We start from the raw sequence: 20,596 nt of genomic DNA, 5'->3' as shown, positions 1-20,596 counted from the left end.
CAAGGGAAGATCTAGGGAAAGAGCCTGCTTTTTCAATGCTAATAGAATGTTTAGTTGGAGCGTTCCTGAATCAAACTGGGCAAAAGGCACTGCCACGAAGGAGGCCACCAATAGGCACAGACTCTCATGGAAAATCTCTCTAGGATTTCTTTTTGATCTCAGTTGTTGAGCGAAAGCTTTAACAAAGCTTTTCTGGAAGAAAGGCCTTTGCCTGGGAAGTATCCATGATCAGACCCTAGTATTCTAGATAGAGCGGGTGCTGGAGAGTTTTTTTTATATGTTGGTCACTCAGCCAAAGGCCTGAAGCAGTTGAATTTTCTTTTGGACATTTGTTGGGAGTTGTAATGCAGATAAATACTTCAAGAGAAGGTCATTTAGATAGTCTGTCACCTAGATGCCCTGAACTGTGAGTGGGGTGTTAAGATCTTTGTGAACACCCTGGGAGCAGAAGACAGGCCTAAAGACAGTGCAAACAAACTGAAAGTGTCTGTCTGCCACCACAGTAGAAATCAAAGTGGTAAGTCAATGGAAACGTATAGGTAAGCGTCTTGGATGTCCATGGATGTCATATGTTCCCCTTTGTTGCAGATTCCATATGAAACCTTGGAATGTGAAGGAATTTGCGGAGGGATATTAAGTCTACAACAGGACAGATACATCAATTGGGTTTTGGCACCACGAAAAGACTTGAGTAGAATCCCTTGAACCTGTCCTGTAGGAGAAATAGTACAACTCCTCCTTGAGACAAGAGGTGACCTTTTGCAAATCTGATTGTCCTTTTTTGACAGTGTGTGAAGCCATAACATCAGGTATACGCAAGGAGGGAAATTAAATCTTTCACTGCCTCCTACAACACCCCCGCTGGGTCTTGTTTAGGTTTCCCATGTCTACCTTTTATAAGAGGTAGTTCCACTTCCAACTCCTCGAGCACTGCCTCTGGGTCCTCTTCACTCTCCACTATGCCTACTTCCAGAATCCAACTCAGGTACAGATGGTAGGAGTGGAAAATAAGTCTGGCACTTCTGGGCTCTAGGCAGTGATGGCTGAATTAAGGCTGGTAGTTGTCAGATTTTTCTACAACTATGTCAGAATTTCTCCGAGTTGCTCAGATAGGCCACTTGCTGCATATCTGAAATAGAGCTAGAATCTAATGCAGAGACCAGCATTAAACGGCCTTGCTCCTGTGCAAGGGAAGCAATGTCACGGAGTGGTTTGAGCACTTTGCAGGCCATTAGCACAGTGAATGTTTACCTGAGCTATTCCCACGTTTCTTCTGTGCCTGGTCTGGTGTCCAAAGAAGGATACATGGCAACAGAGGTGTTGAATGCCCTGTAGTAATTCCCCATGCCAAGAGGACAGAAGGAAGTGTCCGAGTACCTTAAGAGCTCTGGGTGAAAATTGGTGGCAACAGTGAGCCCTGTAGTATGATGTAACACCTAGTAATCTGAATGGTGAAAATTTTACCACCACGTTTGATTTTATTCACTTGAGTGTTTTTACTTTCAAACAATTCCTGGTTTTCTTATTAGTGTCTCCTGAACAGTATTCTTTGATTAAAAGTGTAAACTGAAATCGAATTAAATTGAAAATGAATGTCAGATTGCAAAAGATAGCACGACAAAACCCCCCAAAAATTCTTCAAATATATTAATAGTAATAAGGTTCGGTCCGAGCATGTAGGCCCTTTACAAAATAATCTAGAGTGGGTGACTGGGGTCAAAGAGAAGGCACATTTATTAAATACCTTCTTAAGCTCTGTGTATACAAAGGAGCATGGAGGAGCTCTTGTCCATAATGGCATAGTATTGACACAGCTCCAGATGATCCACATTGGCTCAGAATTGATACGATCCAAAAATATTTAGAAAGAATAAAAAGGGGAATAAAGCACCTGAACGGCATACACCCACAGGTCCTTAAAGAATTGAGTTCTGTCATTTCAAAGCCATTTCTAATTCTTAGGGACTCTAATGACTGGCATAGCACAACTGGCCAATTTGGTGCTAATATATATATTGGAGAATTTAATAAAAGACCACATAGATGAGTACTTGCTAGAAAAAAATATTTTAGGCAACAGACAGCATGGATTCACGAAAGACAGAAGTTGTCAAACAAATCTGATTTCTTTTTATAAGAAGGTGAGCAAAACCTTGGACAGAGAGGGGTGGCTGTAAATGTGGTATACTTTGATTTTGAAACCGCGTTTGACAGTTCCCCACACACGGCTAATGTGTAAGGTAAAGTTTACAGGCTTGGAAAAATCCATATGTAAATGGATAGAAAACAGGCTAAAAGATCGTATTCAGAGAGCAGTGGTTAATGATTCATACTCTGAATGGTCTAGGGTTGTCAGTGGTGTACCCCAAGGCTCAGTGTTGGGATCCTTACTTTTTAATACATTTATAAATGATATAGAGTCTGGGATTATAAATACCATTTCAGTCTTTGCAGATGATACCAAGTTATGCAGTGGAATAACGTCCTTACAGGATGTCTTCAACTTACAAGCGGACCTCAATGCACTGTTTAATTGGGCAACTATGCAGCAAATGAGGTTTAATGTTGATAAATGTAAGGTTCTGCACTTGGGGACTAAGAATATGCATGCATCATACATACTAGGGGGGGTACACAACTGGGGGAATCAGTGGTGGAGAAGGATCTGGGAGTTCTGGTAAATCACAAGCTTAATAATGGCATGCAATGCCAAGCTGCGGTTTCTAAAGCGAGCAAAATCCTCTCTTGTATTAAAAGAGGTATAGACTCCAGAGAGATCTATTACCCCTGAACAAATTAGTAAGACCTCATCTGGAATATAAAGTTCAATTTTGGGCACCAATTCACAAAAAACATTGGTGAACTGGAGAAAGTACAGAGAAGGGCAACCAAACTGATAAGAGGCATGGAGGAGCTCAGATATGAGGAAAGATTAGAGGAACTGAATTTATTCTCTCTTGAGAAGAGGAGATTAAGGGGGGGGATATGATCAACATGTATAAATACATCAGTGGTTCATATAGTGAACTCTGTGTAGTTATTCACCCTGAGGTCATCACAAAGGACAAGGGGGAACTCTTTACGTCTGGAGGAAAAGAAATGTAATCTTACTGTGAAGAAAACTTTCTGTGTTTTGGAGAACTGTGAAAATGTGGAATAGACTACCTCAAGAGTTGGTTCTGGCCAGCTCAGCTGATTGCTTAAAAAGGCCTGGATTCTTTCTTGGATACACAGAATATAACTGGATACTAACATTTATAGGTAAAGTTGATCCAGGGAATATCAGCTTGCCTCTCGGGGGATCAGGAAGGAATTTTTTCCCCTGCAGGAGCAAATTGGATCATGCTTTGCTGGGTTTTTTGCCTTCCTCTGGAACAACTCTGGGTGTAGGATAACTTTTTTTTTAATGGTTGAACTGGATGGACTTTTGTCTTTTTTCGGCCAGAATATGTAATATTTTAAGAAGTGGCGATATTAAAAGGCCAAGTTCACCTCTGAAACAGCTTACATGTTAACACCTGTATTTAAAGGTGTATGTAACATGTTCCTAACCCCTCACCCTGAGCGACCCCCCTTCTCTGTGGCAGTTGTCGCATTTAAAATTGCAGCGGATTTGTGGGCCTCTGCCCATACAGCTACGTCATTCATTCGCAGATATTGGTGAATGAATTACAAGTCCTGTCTGCCACCATGGCAGACGGCTTGTAGTTCTCAATGGACTAATAGTGCACTGACCAGCACACTTGTAGTTCATTATATTGTCCTCCAGATCTCTAAATGAAAGCCTGTACAGAGACTCCATTGATCGCAGGTGAAATCCTTTGCAAAAAAGCATTTATTATTTTTCCCTTAAACGTGAACTTGACCTATAAAAGTGATTGTAAGCCCTCATCATGTCAAACAAGCCAGTTTAAAATAGAAATGAAAGTAAAAACATTTGTGTATAGATAAGAAAAAATTCCCCATTTTTTTACAATTGATCACATTTCCCCTATTCTCAGCTGCCTGAGTTGAGAGGAGAAACAACGGGACACTGATCTTCCCAGTGAAAGGCTGTGCAGGTGGACCGTGTCAGGGTAAGTGAGATCACTGGAGAGCATGCAGAGTTCCCCGCATCCTGGCATAGCTAGAGAACTGACCAGCTTAGCATAATCAGTTTTAATTGGAAAGTAGAGGGACTTGGCAGGAACATTAAGGATTTCACACAAAAGGAAAGCAATAAAAAGAACAGGATAGTTTTTCCACACAAGTACATGGTACAGCAGGCTCATATCAGGAATCTGAAATGCTGGGTTTACATATTCTTTAAGTCTCATACTTACTAAAGGGCTACAGTAACAGTCAGATAACAGACAAACCTGTCTTACTTCTCCATGCTGCTGATCTATGTAAGGGTCCGAGCTTTGCCCGTCATGGTAGACATACCCCCAAGAGTCTTCAGGATCTGGGAACCAAAGGAAAGGACCACTTGCCCTGCTCCGGGAACCATAGGAATGGTCTACTTGCCCTGGACCTGTTAGAGCCCTGAAGCAAACTACATGTGCTGCAATTATCAAAGTGAGCAACCAAGCAGGATCCAGTGCCTGAAGCAACACTACAGGCTGTCCCAACAGCAAAGATTTTACTGAGGGTGCACTGCTTCTATTGTTGTAGAAGGCAGTGAAGAGGTTGATTGAAGAATTTGAAGTAAATAAGAGCCAAGTGCAGAAATGTCTCAATAAGGGTGAGGTCCATCAACTACAGGACACTAGCAAGTACTAGCAGGACACTGGGGTCTTACAGAGTGGGGTAGGGTAAAATGGCTACACCAAAGGGGGGTGTATCCGAAAGGTTTTCCATTGTCCAGTCACCAGAAGGTAGCAGCCTACAACTCAGGGTCTTTAAATATCCAGACTGTGTTCTGTACTTACGATTAGAATAAAATGGCTTGATAAAATGTGAAAAGGCTTTGCATCTCTGAGTAGAGAGAAGATGTCTGATGATTACAGATATGCACTGCATGGGATTTTGCTCAGTTTTCAAGTTCAAACATACACTATATTGCCAAAGTATTGGGACGCCTCTTTTTACATACAGATGAACTTTAAATGGCATCCCAGTCGTAGTCCATAGGGTTCAATATTGAGTTGGCCTTTGCAGCTATAACAGCTTCAACTCTTTCGGGAGAGCTATCCACAAGGTTTAGGAGTGCGTCTATGGGAACGTTTAACCATTCTTCCAGAAGCGCATTTGTGAGGTCAGGCACTGATGTCGGACAAGAAGACCTGACTCGCAGTCTCCGATCCAATTCATCCCAAAAGGTGTTCTAACGGGTTGAGGTCAGGACTCTGCAGGCCACTCAAGTTCCTTCACCCGAAACTCACTCATCCAAGTCTTTATGGACCTTGCTTTGTGCACTGGTGCGCAGTCATGTTGGAACAGGAAGGGGCCATTCCCAAACTGTTCCCACAAAGTTGGAAGCATGAAATGGTCCAAAATGTCTTGGTATGCTGACACCTCAGAAGTTACCGTCACTGGAACTAAGGGGCCAGGCCCAACCCCTGCAGGACAACCCCAACACCATAATCCCCCTCCACTAAATTTACACTTGGCACAATGCAGTCAGGCAAGTACTGTCCTCCTGGACATGTCCATTGGATTGCCATACAGAAGCGTGATTAGTCGCTTCAGACAACAAGTCTCCATTGCTCTAGAGTCCAGTGGCAGCGTTCTTTACACCACTGCATCCAACGCTTTGCATTGCACTTGGTGATGTAAAGCTTGGATGCAGCTGCATGGCAAGGAAACCATTCCATGAAGCTCTTTACGCACCACTGTTGTGCTAATCTGAAGGCCACACAAAGTTTGGAGGTCTTACGCTATTGACCCTACAGACAGTTGGTGACTTCTGCGCACTTAAGCATGTGCTGACCCTGCTCTGACATTTTATGAGCAGCTGTTCCCAGTTGCTTCTACTTTATATTACCACTAACAGCTGACTGTGGAATATTTAGTAGCAAGGAAATTTCACGGATGGATTTGTTGCACAGGTGGCAACCTATCACGGTACCACGCTTGAATTCACTGAGCTCCTAAGAGCGACCCATTCCTTTCACAAATGTTTGTAGAAGCAGCCTGCATGCCTAGGTGCTTTATTTTATACACCTGTGCCCATGAGGTGAGGTGACTGAAAACACTTGAGTCCAATGATTTGGAGGGTTGCCCCAATACTTTTGGAAATAGTGTACTTACGCAGTCTGGAAGACAACAGTTATATACATTGGCATACAGTGGGGCAAAAAAGTATTTAGTCAGCCACCAATTGTGCAAGTTCTCCCACTTAAAAAGATGAGAGAGGCCTGTAATTGGCATCATAGGTAGACCTCAACTATGAGAGACAAAATGAGAAAAAAAATCCAGACAATCACATTGGCTGATTTGGAAAGAATTTATTTGCAAATTATGGTGGAAAATAAGTATTTGGTCAATATGAAAAGTTCATCAATACTTTGTTATATATCCTTTGTTGGCAATGACAGAGGTCAAACTTTTCCTGTAAGTCTTCACAAGGTTGGCACACACTGTTGCTGGTATGTTGGCCCATTCCATGCAGATCTCCTCTAGAGCAGTGATGTTTTGGGGCTGTCGCTGGGCAACACGGACTTTCAACTCCCTCCAAAGGTTTTCTATGGGGTTGAGTTCTGGAGACTGGCTAGGCCACTCCAGGACCTTGAAATGCTTCTTACGAAGCCACTCCTTCGTTGCCCGGGCGGTATGTTTGGGATCATTGTCATGTTGGAAGACCCAGCCACGTTTCATCTTCAATGCCCTTGCTGATGGAAGGAGGTTTGCACTCAAAATCTCACGATACATGGCCCCATTCATTCTGTCCTGTACATGGATCAGTTGTCCTGGTCCCTTTGCGGAGAAACAGCCCCAAAGCATGATGTTGCCACCCCCATGCTTCACAGTAGGTATGGTGTTCTTTGGATGCAACTCAGCATTCTCTCTCCTCCAAACACGACAAGTTGTGTTTCTACCAAACAGTTCTATTTTGGTTTCATCTGACCATATGACGTTCTCCCAATCCTCTTCTGGATCATCCAAATGCTCTCTAGCAAAGTTCAGATGGGCCCGGACATGTACTGGCTTAAGCAGGGGGACACGTCTGGCACTGCAGGATCTGAGTCCCTGGTGGCATAGTGTGTTACTGATGGTAGCCTTTGTTACGTTGGTCCCAGTTCTCTGCAGGTCATTCACTAGGTCCCCCCGTGTGGTCGTGGGATTTTTGCTCACCGTTCTTGTGATCATTTTGACCCCGCGGGGTGAGATCTTGCGTGGAGCCCCAGATCGAGGAAGATTATCAGTGGTCTTGTATGTCTTCCATTTTCTAATTATTGCTCCCACAGTTGATTTGTTCACACCAAGCTGCTTGCCTATTGCAGATTCAGTCTTCCCAGCCTGGTGCAGGTCTACAATTTTGTTTCTGATGTCCTTTGACAGCTCTTCGGTCTTCACCATAGTGGAGTTTGGAGTGTGACTGTTTGAACTTGTTATCAGTATAAAAGACACCTGTCCACCTCTTCAAACAGGTGCCATTGATACAGGCAATGAGTGCAGGACAGAGGAGCCTCTTAAAGAAGGTACAGGTCTGTGAAAGCCAGAAATCTTGCTTGTTTGTAGGTGACCAAATACATATTTTCTACCATAATTTGCAAATAAATTCTTTCCAAATCAGCCAATGTGATTGTCTGGATTTTTTTTCTCATTTTGTCTCTCATAGTTGAGGTCTACCTATGATGCCAATTAACAGGCCTCTCTCATCTTTTTAAGTGGGAGAACTTGCACAATTGGTGGCTGACTAAATACTTTTTTGCCCCACTGTATGCATCCCTGGCGCATCGTAGTGTGTGAATGCTGTTCAAGGTCTAAAAACCAACTCTGGCCTATCAATGTATTATGTATAGCCTTCGATTTATTAAAAAACAATGAATTAACCTTCTCACACACAAACAAAAAACATGCATAAGACAGTCTTACCCTTTTTAGAGTCGTGATCATATCTGTGTGTTTCTGAGCATGTTGCATGGTAATCTGGAGAGAAGCCAACTCATCCAAAGCAATAATACATCTGTTTACATCCTGGAAAAAGACCCAAAATGCTCAAGGACAATAGGTAACATACATGACTAAGAAATGACAACAGTGATAATGTGGATAATCATTAGATAAAACCAAGGACAGATATTTCTGTACTAGAACTTCTGGCATTAACCACACCAGGCCATCTGTTAAGGTCTGCCAAATAGAAAGCACACATTTCACTCCCTAACCATTCCAAATAAGTTATAAATCAAAGTATGATAAAGAAAATGGTAATCGTGTTCAATTACTGTCTTCAGTAGGAGTCGAACAGAGGTTGGAGAATCCACAAATGGGAAGATATCTGGTCTCTACCTGGCTGATTTTGTTGCTAAAACTTGAAGGCTAGGAACATGTTACACCTATATTTAGGGTGTAACATAACATGATCCAGCTCCTGTCCTCCTCTCTCCTTGGCTCTGTGACAGCGAGTGGGGGATTTCCCCTCCCTCCCCCCCGCACTGTAAAATTTTAAATCAGCACAGCAGCCGCATCAAAGATCTGTGAGTGAAGAAACTAGAAGTCTCGTCTGCCACCGCAGCAGACGGCTTGTAGTTCTCAATGGACTACGAGCATGGTGATCCATGTACCTCTCCCACATCTTTCAAACTGCAATGCTTTTCAGGCTCTTGTAGGAAAAAAATAAAATGCACAATTTTTCCTGGAAAATATGTACATTATTTTTTAACAAATTCAATACCAGGCAATTTTACACCTTCCCGCCCAGGCCAGTTTTCAGCGCTCTCACACTTTGAATGACAATTGCGCAGTCATACAACATTGTACCCAAACTAAAATTTTATCATTTTCTTCACACAACTAGAGATTTCTTTTGGTGGTATTTAATCATTGCTGGGGTTTTTATTTTTTGCTAAATTAACAAAAAAAAAGACCAAACATTTTGAAAAAAAAAAACCATGTTTTTCTTTGTTTCTGTTATAAAAGTTTGCAAATAAATAATTGTTCTTCATAAATTTAGGCCAAGATGTATTCTGCTACATGTCTTTAGTGAAAATAACCCATATTAGGATGTATTATTTAGTTTGTAGGAAAGTTATAGAGTTCACAAACTATGGGATATATCTGAATATTGATCAATCCTGAAGTACTGACAGCCAATCTAATTTCTTGAGGTCCAAGAATGTCAGAACAGTACAGATATCCCCCAAATGACCCCTTTTTGCAAAGTAGACAGTCCGACGTACTTTATAAGAGGCAATGCGAGTTTTTTGAAGTTGTATTTTTTTTGTCATAATTTTTCGGAAAATAAAAAAAATGAGTTTCACTATTTTTTTTTTTTTACATATTGTCACCGGTGCAGTACAGCGTCATCATATAACTGGCATGGCGGTGATCAGGAACACTGACTGGTGACAGTATGAAAAAAAAAAATATTTTTTTTTTTCTTTTTTTTTTCATATTTCACTATGACCAAAGTAGTACAATGTTACCATAGTAACATTGTACTACTTTGGGGAAGTGATCAGTATTTTTTTTTTTCTTTACACAATTTGCTTATAGCAAAGAATTACTTTGCTATAAGCAAGCATTTACCTGAATGACAGATTCATTCAGATTTTTTTTTTTTTTTTTGTGTGCGCGCGCTTAGCTGCGATTTGGCCACAGCTAATCACATGACATGTGCATGTGATTAGCTGTGACCATTCACAGCTAGACACTAGTATACAATGGATGGCATGAATGAAGCCATCCATTGTATACAACTGTCATGTGACCTGCTGTGATTGGTCACAGCAGGTCACATGGTACCGGCAACGGGGGCCCGATACTCAGATGTGTCATCGGCCGTGTCCGAGGTACACGGCCGGTGACAGATCGCGCAGGAGCGCATCCTGCGCATGTGCGAGAGGACGCCATATGGTGTCCACCCGGAACGCTGATGACATTTGCCGGCCGCCATTCGGCCATAGGGCAGGTGGCAAATGGTTAAAAAGGTGAACTTATTCTTTAAAGCCAAGCAATACAGCTATGTAGAGGATTCACTTGATTCTACCTAGAACTACATTTTTTTTTATACCAAGCACCATCACCCTTACAGAATGCAAAAATCATTTAAAACAAGTATGTTAAAAGGTATTGTCCACTCAAAATAAAACACTCAGTTTTGAAATTAAGGAAAAGACTGAGACCCCTTTGTCTTAACCAGAAAAAAAAAAAAAAAAAAAAAGGTCTTGTAAACTCTATAGTATTGCAAGATCATCATAGCTTAAGTGCACCTTGTCATAAATTGATATTTGTACTCCTTGTAAATTTCCTATGCAGTTTACTGAATTCGGTACACAGACCCCTGGAGTATAAGCCCAACCTATGACTGTTTAAGAAAACCTCAGCAAAATCCAATGGACAGCGCTTATAGCAGGCATCACTTATTGGACTGCAATTTGGACAGAGCCTCTGTCTCAACCAGACAACTGCAGTTGCGCCATTTAGGATCCGGTTTTTTCCTCAACCTCTACTGCTGTTATGATCAGAGCAGTGCGGAGAGCAGGAGGTAGGACAATTCTGGACTGACTGTGGGAGGCACAGCACTGAAAGAAAGGCAGGAGTGGGAGCTGCCAGGGTTAGCTTTTCAAGTGAACCTGCAGGTCATGGTATCATGAATGCTGCTGCCAGACTCATCCACCTTACCAACCATTCCATATCTGCCTTCCCTCTCTCCCAATCCCTCCGCTGACTTCCCATTGCCCAACGAATAAAATTAAAAACATTACCATATAAAGCCATTTATAACTGCCCCAAATATCACCCAAACAGTTTTCTCTGCTCCTCCCACGACGGTCTCTAGCTCCCTTGTCTCCTCCTCCCATGCTCGTCTCCAGGACTTCTCCTGAGCCTCCCCCATCCTCTGGACCTCTCTACTGCAATCTATCCGACCATCGCCTACTCTGCCCACTTTTAGGCGATCTCTGAAAACCTCTCTCAGGGAAGCCTATCCTGCCTTCAGCTAATAACCAAATCTTTTATTTCTCCTATCAGTTCATCCCCCGCAGTTATTACCTTTTGTACCACCAGTCCCTCCCTCTTAGATTGTAAGCTCCAAGGAGCAGGGCTCTCCTAACCCTCTTGCATTGAACTGTACCGTTGCTGTATTATCTCCCTTTATATTATAAAACGCTGAGGGGGGTTGAGAACACTGCTGTGAATAAATGGGGAGTGATGTGAAGGGGGTCTGAGAGCACTACACTGAAGGGAAAACAGATGTGAATAGGGAGACTGTGGACACCGATATAAGAACAGAATTGTGATATAGGAGGAAAGGGCTGTCATCGCACAAAAAATGCATTTCGGACCACTGCTGGAAGAAACTTTTGCTGAAAGTACCTGTAAAATCCTCTTCTTGGGGTCCATTGAGGTACATATACAGTCAGGAGTAATAGAAACATATAGCCAGCAAGGTAGGCAGGTCAACCTACATAACTGTCTCCATATATAAAGGGTTATAACCAAGCATAAAGCAAAACAAAAAACAGCAGTATGAACAGATTGTATAGAGGCAGTTGTAAATAAACCTATGCAGAGTAGTTTATATTGTTTAAAATTAGGTGCAAAATTTTAAACCTTAGTCAAAAAATGAAACCTTGCAAGGTAAACAGACATACAAAAGACAACAGTCAATAAAATAAGCAGTCACTGGCATGTGTTGACAGCCAATTCCACTACTGCTGATCTGATTGGAAATAAACCCCAAATGGTGGTACATAGAGCCTCTAATTTAGATGATTTGTTAGTGCATTCAGAATACCAGAAACAAAATCGTCAAAAAATTGGCTAACCAAACTCTCCAACTTTACAAGAATGTACCCTTGTGGTCATTGCCAATTTTGCCCATGTTGAAAAAAGTCAAATGTTCACCAGAGTGGACAAAGCAAGGTTATTTGAAGTTAGAAGCTTTATAAACTGTTCTACCTGTAGGGTTATATACATGTTGGAATGTCCATGCAGTATATTCTACATTGAAAAATCCAAAAGACCCTTGCAGGTCCGCATTGGTGAGCATTTGAGAGACAATAAAAGAAAAAGGTAACCGCACTGAAAAGGAGAGAAAAAAATCCTCCTCTAGCACTACACTTCAAGGAGGTACATGGAGGTAAAGTTGCTGGCTTAAACATGAAAAGGTATCTTTTTCCTTAAATTGTCCCCTAGACGTGGGGACTTTGATAGGGTTTTACTTCAAAAAGAAAAATTTTGGATTTATACATTGGGAACACTTGTCCCTAGAGGCCTTAATACAGAACTTAATTTTGGGGCACTCCTGGACTAGTCTAACGGATACGTAATTGATTTGGATGAACCCTAGATTTGGTCAGATGCTCAATCTCCTTTACAGACTGATTGTTTCTTAAAGCTTGTCTAGTCCAAACTTTTTATTGTGCCATGCCCTTTTCTTTCCCTCTTTTCCCCGTCTGGGAATAAATGTAATGACATGTACTTCAGTCGTGATTTTATTTTTTTATTATCCTGTAGTGATGGCAATCTAATACAAGAGGGTGCAGTGCAAGCATTATTAGATGTGCAATGGCAACTTAAACCAGCACTTAACTGACCCCTCCTTGTTCTAATGAAGTCTGCGGTGATTGGCGGATGAAACGCATCAATGTAGTGACGTCACCGCTCCCAGATGCAATGTCCACAGGCATCCTTACATGTTTGTGAAGAAGCAAGGCCAACTTGGAACCACATGTGCAATGCCTTAAACACCGCAATACCTCTCTAATTGCTTTACCTAGGAGTCATACTGCCAGCGGTATCCGGACTTTACCCATGGGTAATAACGCAGCCTGACGCAGACAGCATTCAGTGGAAGCTCACAGAGCTCAGTTAATGATTACCAAGATTTGGAGTGTCAAATACGCTTCTGGTGAGTGATCCACCTATGATCTTCTATGCAAACTATATATCTTTACCGTCCATCCTTGCTGGAATTGTCTGTCATAGTTTGACTGTTGAGCTGTTGTGTCATCCCATTAAAGTAACACACAGGTCTTATATTACCTGCGCACAGCTGGATTAGCTGCAACCTTTTCCCAACTCTATGGTGGGACATGTTGTGGAAATCTCTAGGACACCACCTTACATATTTGTAGGATTACCTAATTCAAGTTCATAATTATACTTGCTGGATTGTGCCTGTCACTTGGACTGCCTTCGATGTTTGTTGCATACTTTGCAGTCATGCCCGACTGACTCTGCTGTGTCCCATAGACCGGCTATATGATCTCCAGAACTGGAAGTATCGGAACGATTCTACTTTATTACCACAGGGCAACTGTAATTTATACAGGTCTAATCCACTCTAGTATATGTGATCACCTACGACCAAGGACATTGTTTTGTAGCGCCACCGGTAATGGTGGCATTATTGCCTTTACTATGTCCATTATACCTACATCATGTTTTTGCTTTCATCTTTTGGCTTTCAGTAAAGTTTATGCTCTCAATCAGTGGCATTCATTTGAGCACCTGTGTGGCTCTTTCCTGCTTTAATTAACACTACTGACTGCCTGTTGACATTGCAGTCCGGACTGCTTATTTTATTGACGGTTGTGTTTTTTATGTCTGTTTACCTTGCAAGGTTTCATTTTTTGACTAAGGTTTAAAATAAAAAAAAGTTTTATACCCAATTTTAAAAACAATATAAAACTACTCTGCTTGGGTTTATACTGTCAGGAGGACTGGAAAATGGCAAACAAAACCATAGACCAGGCTAGAGTAATGCCTCCCACTACTAGTATTCTTCAGGTTTTATGGCGAGACCGCACCAAAATCATAATCCTAGGTCCAGTTTTACGGTGAGTATAGAGAGTACAAAAATCCTATTTTTTATAGATGACTTAGGTAGATAAAGTCTTTCAAGTTTGAGACAACCAAAAAAAACAAAAAAGACAAAAAAGACAAAAAAAAAAACAAAAAAAAAAAAAACAGTCCAACTGAGGGGAATTAGCAACGCAGCAAACAAGCTAACAGCCCCCACGCCCCAAAAAAAAAAAAAAAAAAAAAAAAAAAAAACAACCAGGGATTGCCAAAGCTCAACAGCTACCTGAAGTTACCTCTGCATTCTAACAAAATTGCCCACCTGCCATAAGTTACAGAACCGGTTATCAACAGATCAGGTGATAGCGTCGTAAATCTAAGAAATAGTTGTAGGATGCCAAAAAAAGTTTTTAAGAAGCACTTACAGATCTAGTAGTGTGCCTTGACGGAAAATGGTGGAACCCAATCCTTGAGACCACAGGTTTAGATGACAGTTTGCCTGAGTCACAGATAAGACTGTCAGCCCAAAGTACTGTACATGTAGAAAATGGAGGGAAATTTACTTTTGGTGAACTGGTCTATAAAACAGAACAATGAGAATTTGCAGAATGTCCTCCTCTGCAAGGCAGATGAGGAAGTTTTAATGGCAGATGAGGAAGTTTTAATGGCAGGAGAAGCATAGATTAGGACTGACCCCACAAAGCCACCAAAGTATCCAGTGCTTCTGCTAGAATATCCATGTACCTGGAGACAAATCTGTCCAATTTGTCACTGAACATGGAGGTGCACATCCTGCATCCCTCACCTGCAACACAAGTACTGGCACTGCTGGCTAGGGAGGTCCACCTGCTAATTGTCTATGCCTGGGATATATACAGCTGACAAGGCTGGAATTTGAAGTCTGCCCAGGACAGGATTTCATTTATCTTTTGATGCAGCGAGACTTCAGGTTCTTCATTGTCTGACTGAACCTGGATCAGATAACCCTACATAAGCTGGTTCAACACTGCGGTAAGAGCAGCATACCCCAGACATTGCGCCACCGCATGGAGCGGCGGCCATCTTTGTACACCTTTATGGTCAGTTTGTCTTTCTTTCTTTTGGATCAATAAATTTTCATTTAAACGGTATCACACCATCCTGGCTTTTTTTCTTGGGACCCTGTTGAGTTCATTACTTGCAGAGTCTCCTAGGGGACAGCCGAGTGGTGCTTTAGTGTGGCAACACATGATCCATAAGAAGATATTTTGGACGGACCGCTGTACTCAGATGATGACCTTATCCATCTATGGGACCATTTCGCTTGGATATCGGGACACCATCTATATGCATATTTGGATTATGCATCTGGTGAGTGCATGATTCAATTACTCTGATCACCGGAAGACGCACGTTTTTCAGTCACCGTTTATTACTTAAGGACTCACTTTGCCTTTATACACAGTTTTTGGCATTTTGTTATCACTGTATTTATGTACGTTTTATATCATATATGTATGTTTTATACCATACTGCACTTTAGCGCTGCGCCCCCTTCTTTGCATGTTTATTATAGTCTTTTGGTACTTATTGGCGCATAGCAGCTTTTTCATCTAGCGCTCACTTTTATATTTATCTTTTGAGTATCCCAACATTGGTGTCAGTGGAGGGTGGAGGAATAGTGCCCCATCATTGGTGTCAGTGGGAGGAATAGTGTCCCAACATTGGTGGCAGTGGAATAGTATCCCATCATTGGTGTCAGTGGGGGGGGGGGGGGGGGGGGGGGGGGGAATAGTGCCCCATCATTGGTGTCAGTGGGGGGGGGGGGGGGGTGGGAGGAAAAGTGCCCCATAGTTGGTGTCAGTGGGAGGAATAATGCCCCATCATTGGTATCACTGACACCAATGACACTTGCGGACCCCTGTTCCAGTATGGTGCTGCTGCAGCCAGCATATGTGGTTGCAGCAGCACCTCTGTACGGCACACTTACCGGCCGCTCCACTCGATTTTCACGGGGCCGCTCGGCTCCGCCTCCTCGCCAGTGATTGGCCGCCTGTGTGCCTGGCGGCCAATCACCGGTGAGGAGGCAGAGCCGAGCAGCTGCGCGAACATCCAGTAGCCGAACCGAATGAAGGAGCAGCCGCGCTTCCTGGACCGGATCGTCGTGGGACCGGAGCCAGGTAAGAAGAAACGGCAGCCCCTGCCCACCCCTGTACTTAGTGTCCCTTGGAGGGAGGGGGGGGGGGCGGCGGCGGCACCGGGCCGCCCCCCTAAAAAGTGTCAGCATGCCGTATACCGGTGTATAAGACGACCCCCGACTTTTGAGAAGATTTTCAAGGGGTAAAAAGTAGTCTTATACACCGGAAAATACGGTACATTCTTTTCCCGGTATTTCACTGATAGCATTAGCAGTTTTCTTGCTGCCTACAGTTGTCTAAAGAAACCACAACCTAAACCATGTCTGAAACCTTCCAATACAAACCTGGTGGTCAAGCTTTAATGAGGACTTTATTTCTGCATGTATCCTTTGAAGCCTAGCATCAATGGAGGTTTCTATAAAATATGAAGAAAAAAAATTTTTTTTATAAAAAAAAACACAAGTCATTTGTAGTTCGACCAACATTTCACAGCAAAAATACAGTACAAAAAAAAAAAGTTTGTGCTTCTAAAACATATTTATAACTGAATTGCACCTAACAAAACAAACCTTTTTTCTTGTCAAATTTCCTAACATCTGCTTTTTTAGTTTCTTCCTTATTGTGGCTGCAAGAAAAAAAAAAAAAATACAAACAATGGATTAAACTTTCCTTTTCAGTTAACACAACACCTGATTTCCATATACTGAAGTGTGGCATTGCAGCTCTTAAATGCAACTCCACTTTCATTGGTAAAAAATAAATACATAAATAAATCAATCAGTAAAATGCAATGCTATAAGGCAACATGGAAGAGTTATGTACACGGTGCAGAGAACTGCCCCAGAAATGTAATTTCCTACTTGTGCGATTGGCTGTTTTTCCCAGAAGTCTGCACAAGTCAGATTTTGGGCAATCCCTGCAACAAAAACTTAATTCTGGTGAGAGACTCCCAAAGGGAATCATGTCTAAAGGGATGCAGACTCTGCCACTTTCCTTATTAGAATCCTTCAAGTGCAGCAGCAAATTGATAATTATAAAATCAATCCCATTCACATCTACCTTTGCACATGGACACAGACAAATATCCATTTATCAGAAGAAAAAAAAAGGTGGGAATCTGTAGAAAAGTTAAATCCTTGTACATAGATCACTCAACGGGGAATGTTCTTTCTCAACAAAAGTGGTGTTACTCTAAGTCAAAAGACCACTAAGTGGTGTTCCAGGTACAATACATAAGACACAGAACTAACAGATTAAGGCAAATGGCATCAATCTAAGTAAGAAGACGTATTTGTAAAAAGTGTATCAGCATAATTTAGGCAGGTCTATTAAAAAGCAATAAGGCACTCATACTGCAATCAAGACTGTAAAAAACCTGAATATTCCTAAGCGTGACAAATTAGGACTTTTCGTTTACCTGTAGAAATCCCTTTTCTTGGAGTACATCACAAGGCACTGAAGGAGTCCATATTCATTGGGTAAGCTTCCACCTTTAGGTGAATGGGCAATGACCAAAAAAGGCAGAAATGCCTGCCAAGGCATAACCCCTTCAAGCTCTGCTAAGCCTCAGTGTTGTAGAAGCAATGAGAGAAACAGACAAGAGGGGAGAAATCTCAGTTTCTTGTGATTTACTCCAGGAAAAAAAAAAAAAAAAAAAAAAAAAAAAGGACCAAGACAGACTTAAATTTAAATTCTATATCTTGGAGTATTGCACAGGACACAGGCTTGATATTCATACATCCTAAATTACAGGCTGGTATCTTCAACTGATTGAACACTTGCAAAGTTACTAAGGACTTTACCTCTAGGTGTCCCCATATAGCCCTACCCCACTGAGTATTCAGTTTTTTTAGTAAGCAATGCACAGCAACACAGGAACAAAGTGGAGCTTGGCTTGTGTCCTGTACTCCAAGATATGGAATTTATACGCAAGTCAAAATTCCTTTCATTTTAAAATGTACAGTACAAGATACAGGCTTGATATTCATAGATTCTGGAACGTCCCAGTGCGTGAAGGAGGGTGGAAAAAAATCCAAGTACAATCAATTCACCTGCGCTGCTGAGAAGAAAAAAAAAAAAAAAAAAGGTCACTACAGCTGCTGTGCAAAACACAGTAAGTGCCAAAAAAAAAAAAAAAATCTAACAGTGCACAGCACTCAAAACAAACCACATATAGCCAACTAGATTAATACCCAATATTTCATATGATCAATAAAAATGTCCATTATATTAATGGCCAAAGTGTGCTCTCAAGATAAATTGAAAACTGCTGTGTGCTTATAAAGTGCAGCAACAGTAAATCTTCATTGCTTCACACCACCTCTGTGCTCCGCCACCACTAAGGAAAACTCACCAGACCTCCATGAATAAGAATAGGTCAGTATGCACTTTATTTCTTTCAGAGATTACTCCAATTCTGTTTCAAGGTAACTCCAGGAGTGTCATGAAAAACCAGAGGGGAGTACAAAAAAACATACCAGTATTAGGCAAGAAGATGGTATAGAAGCTGTAAAATGGGCTCTAGAAGAGCATTGAGAACCAGGAAAATTTATGCGCAACAGACTGGATTTGGCAATGAGGAATAATTTCTTCTGGTATAAAATACTATTCACAAGTAAAAAGGTGTGGCAATTGGGGATAAATATGCCCCCAGCGTAGCAAATTTGGTCATGGCAGGGGATATCTTTAACAGGAGAAAGGGAGCTTGTTTTCTATAGGCGCTTCAAAGATGACGCAAACTTTCTGGAGAATATTAAACCGCAATAAATATGGCTTGTCATTTTCTTCCATTTGGAGTCATGAAAAAGGTGGACTTTCTTGATTTAACACCATCTGTGAAGAATCCTCATACAACGTATGTGAAAAGCACTCACAGGAACAGTTTTTTGCCCACAAGTGGCTGCCACCATCTGAAATGAATACAATATCCCGAAAGGACAAATAAGAAGAAATTGTGACGTGGAAAACTATTTTGATGAACAGAGTGATAAAGTAATTAATAGGTTTGTCAATAAAGGATATAAAAAGGAGGAGTTAATGCGGTTTAAAGAGGAAGTCACAAATATGAAGAGAAATCAAATGTTGGAAAGGAAATGACAAAAATAAGATCAGATAAAACAAGAGTGTAGAATATGCATTCATAACTGAATTTAATGGCGATTATAAAAATATAGAAAATTAAATGCCACTGGCTGATTTTACTGAAGGATAAAGTCTTAAATAAGGAGCTTCCTACTTGTCCAAAATTTATTTACAGAAAAGTCAAAGCCTTGAGAACTAGGATAGTGAAAAATGTAATTGACCCTCCCATTAGGCAGAGCACTATTCTAAACATGAAAGGGTTTTTTCAGCGTCACAGATGTGTAGCATGCATAACTAGTATACCCAAAGAATGGAGGGGGAAGCACCCCCCCTGCATTTTCAAATAGTGAGGAAAAAAAACATGAGAAAAATCGCTGATATCATGCAGGAGTACGCAGGCCCATGTGGCCTCCAGTACATAGGGAGGGCCACTAAGGAGTTGAGTAGAAGAGTTTGGGGGGGGGGGGGGGGGAGGGGGGAGGGGGGAGGGGGGAGGGGGGAGGGGGAGACAACAGGGCACACTCTTCTCGTGCATTACCATAGTATCAAATGCTTGATTATAAAAAGAAAAGTGACAAGTGCATACTCACAAAAGAATAAAAACAGACACTTAGCCAAGTGAATCAATCATAGGTAGCGGGGGTCCTGTTGTAATAGCTGATGCGTTAAGGGAGAAGCACTCCTTGCCTACGAGCCAAGGCAACCAGACAAGCAAGTTTTTTTTTTTTTTGGCAAAATGTGACTGCACTCGCAGTAGGAGGTCATCCTGATAACCTATTACGACAATCTGCCATTGTCTCAGAAATCCAGAACCGAAGCCAGCAACTTGATGAACACTCACCGGGCAGACACCAATCCAAAGGGTAACGCTACAAACTGATAATGCATGTCCCTGACCGCAAAGTGCAAGAAGCGCTGGTGCCCCGCACAGATGGGAACTTGTAAATATGTGTCTTTGAGGTCTAAGGAGGCCAAGAAATCACCCTGAAGGGAGGATGCCAAAAAAACCGAAGGATTCCGTCTTGAACCTCTGTAATTTCACAAATGGTTCTGTATTGGAGTAGAACCTCCAAAACCTTTCCATATCTGGAACTGGGGCTATTACACCCTGGAATATCAAGTCCTGCACTGCCCCGTAAAGAGCCTGCACTTGAGACGGGGACAGATGAAGATTGGACAGAAACTGTCTGGTGGATAAGAAGGAATTCTATTTTGCAGCCTGACAAAATCCGTTAGTGGACCAATTTGTCGGAAAGCACAAATCCGCGAAAGGGGACAGCCTTCATGCTGAGGAGGATTTTTCCGAGGGCTTGGTGGGCTTACAAGTCCAGGAGCACTTGGTTTCACCTGCAGGAGCCATGGAGGACTGGGATCCTTTAATGAGGAACCTGGTGAACGAGAGACACTTGTGTGCAGAGAAAGAAGGACCCTGCTTGGGGTACAGTGTCTTGCCTTTTCTGGATTGCAGGAGAAAGACTTCACCTCCTGCAAGGTCCTTCATATCA

The 20,596-nt window shown here is 41.9% G+C and overlaps 1 protein-coding gene across 1 annotated transcript in view; it reads right to left on the bottom strand.

Moving 5' to 3' along the window:
- Positions 1–20,596, bottom strand: part of PSIP1 (PC4 and SRSF1 interacting protein 1) — a 115,577-nt gene that overhangs the window by 19,549 nt on the left and 75,432 nt on the right. Inside the window, exons 12-14 of the mRNA XM_089678075.1 lie at positions 16,580–16,635; positions 16,355–16,425; positions 8,020–8,121 (exon numbers count right to left, since the gene is read on the bottom strand). Coding sequence (XP_089534201.1) covers positions 8,020–8,121; positions 16,355–16,425; positions 16,580–16,635 — 229 coding nt within the window. The remainder of the gene's footprint in view (positions 1–8,019; positions 8,122–16,354; positions 16,426–16,579; positions 16,636–20,596) is intronic.

This window comes from Staurois parvus, unplaced genomic scaffold (genome assembly GCF_062004578.1).
Source record: "Staurois parvus isolate SC_StPar_1 unplaced genomic scaffold, SC_StPar_1.0 ptg000198l, whole genome shotgun sequence".
NCBI classification, from domain to species: Eukaryota; Metazoa; Chordata; class Amphibia; order Anura; family Ranidae; genus Staurois; species Staurois parvus.
The sequence above is the reverse complement of the archived record's forward strand: the minus strand, read 5'-3'. Positions and strand labels throughout refer to the sequence as shown.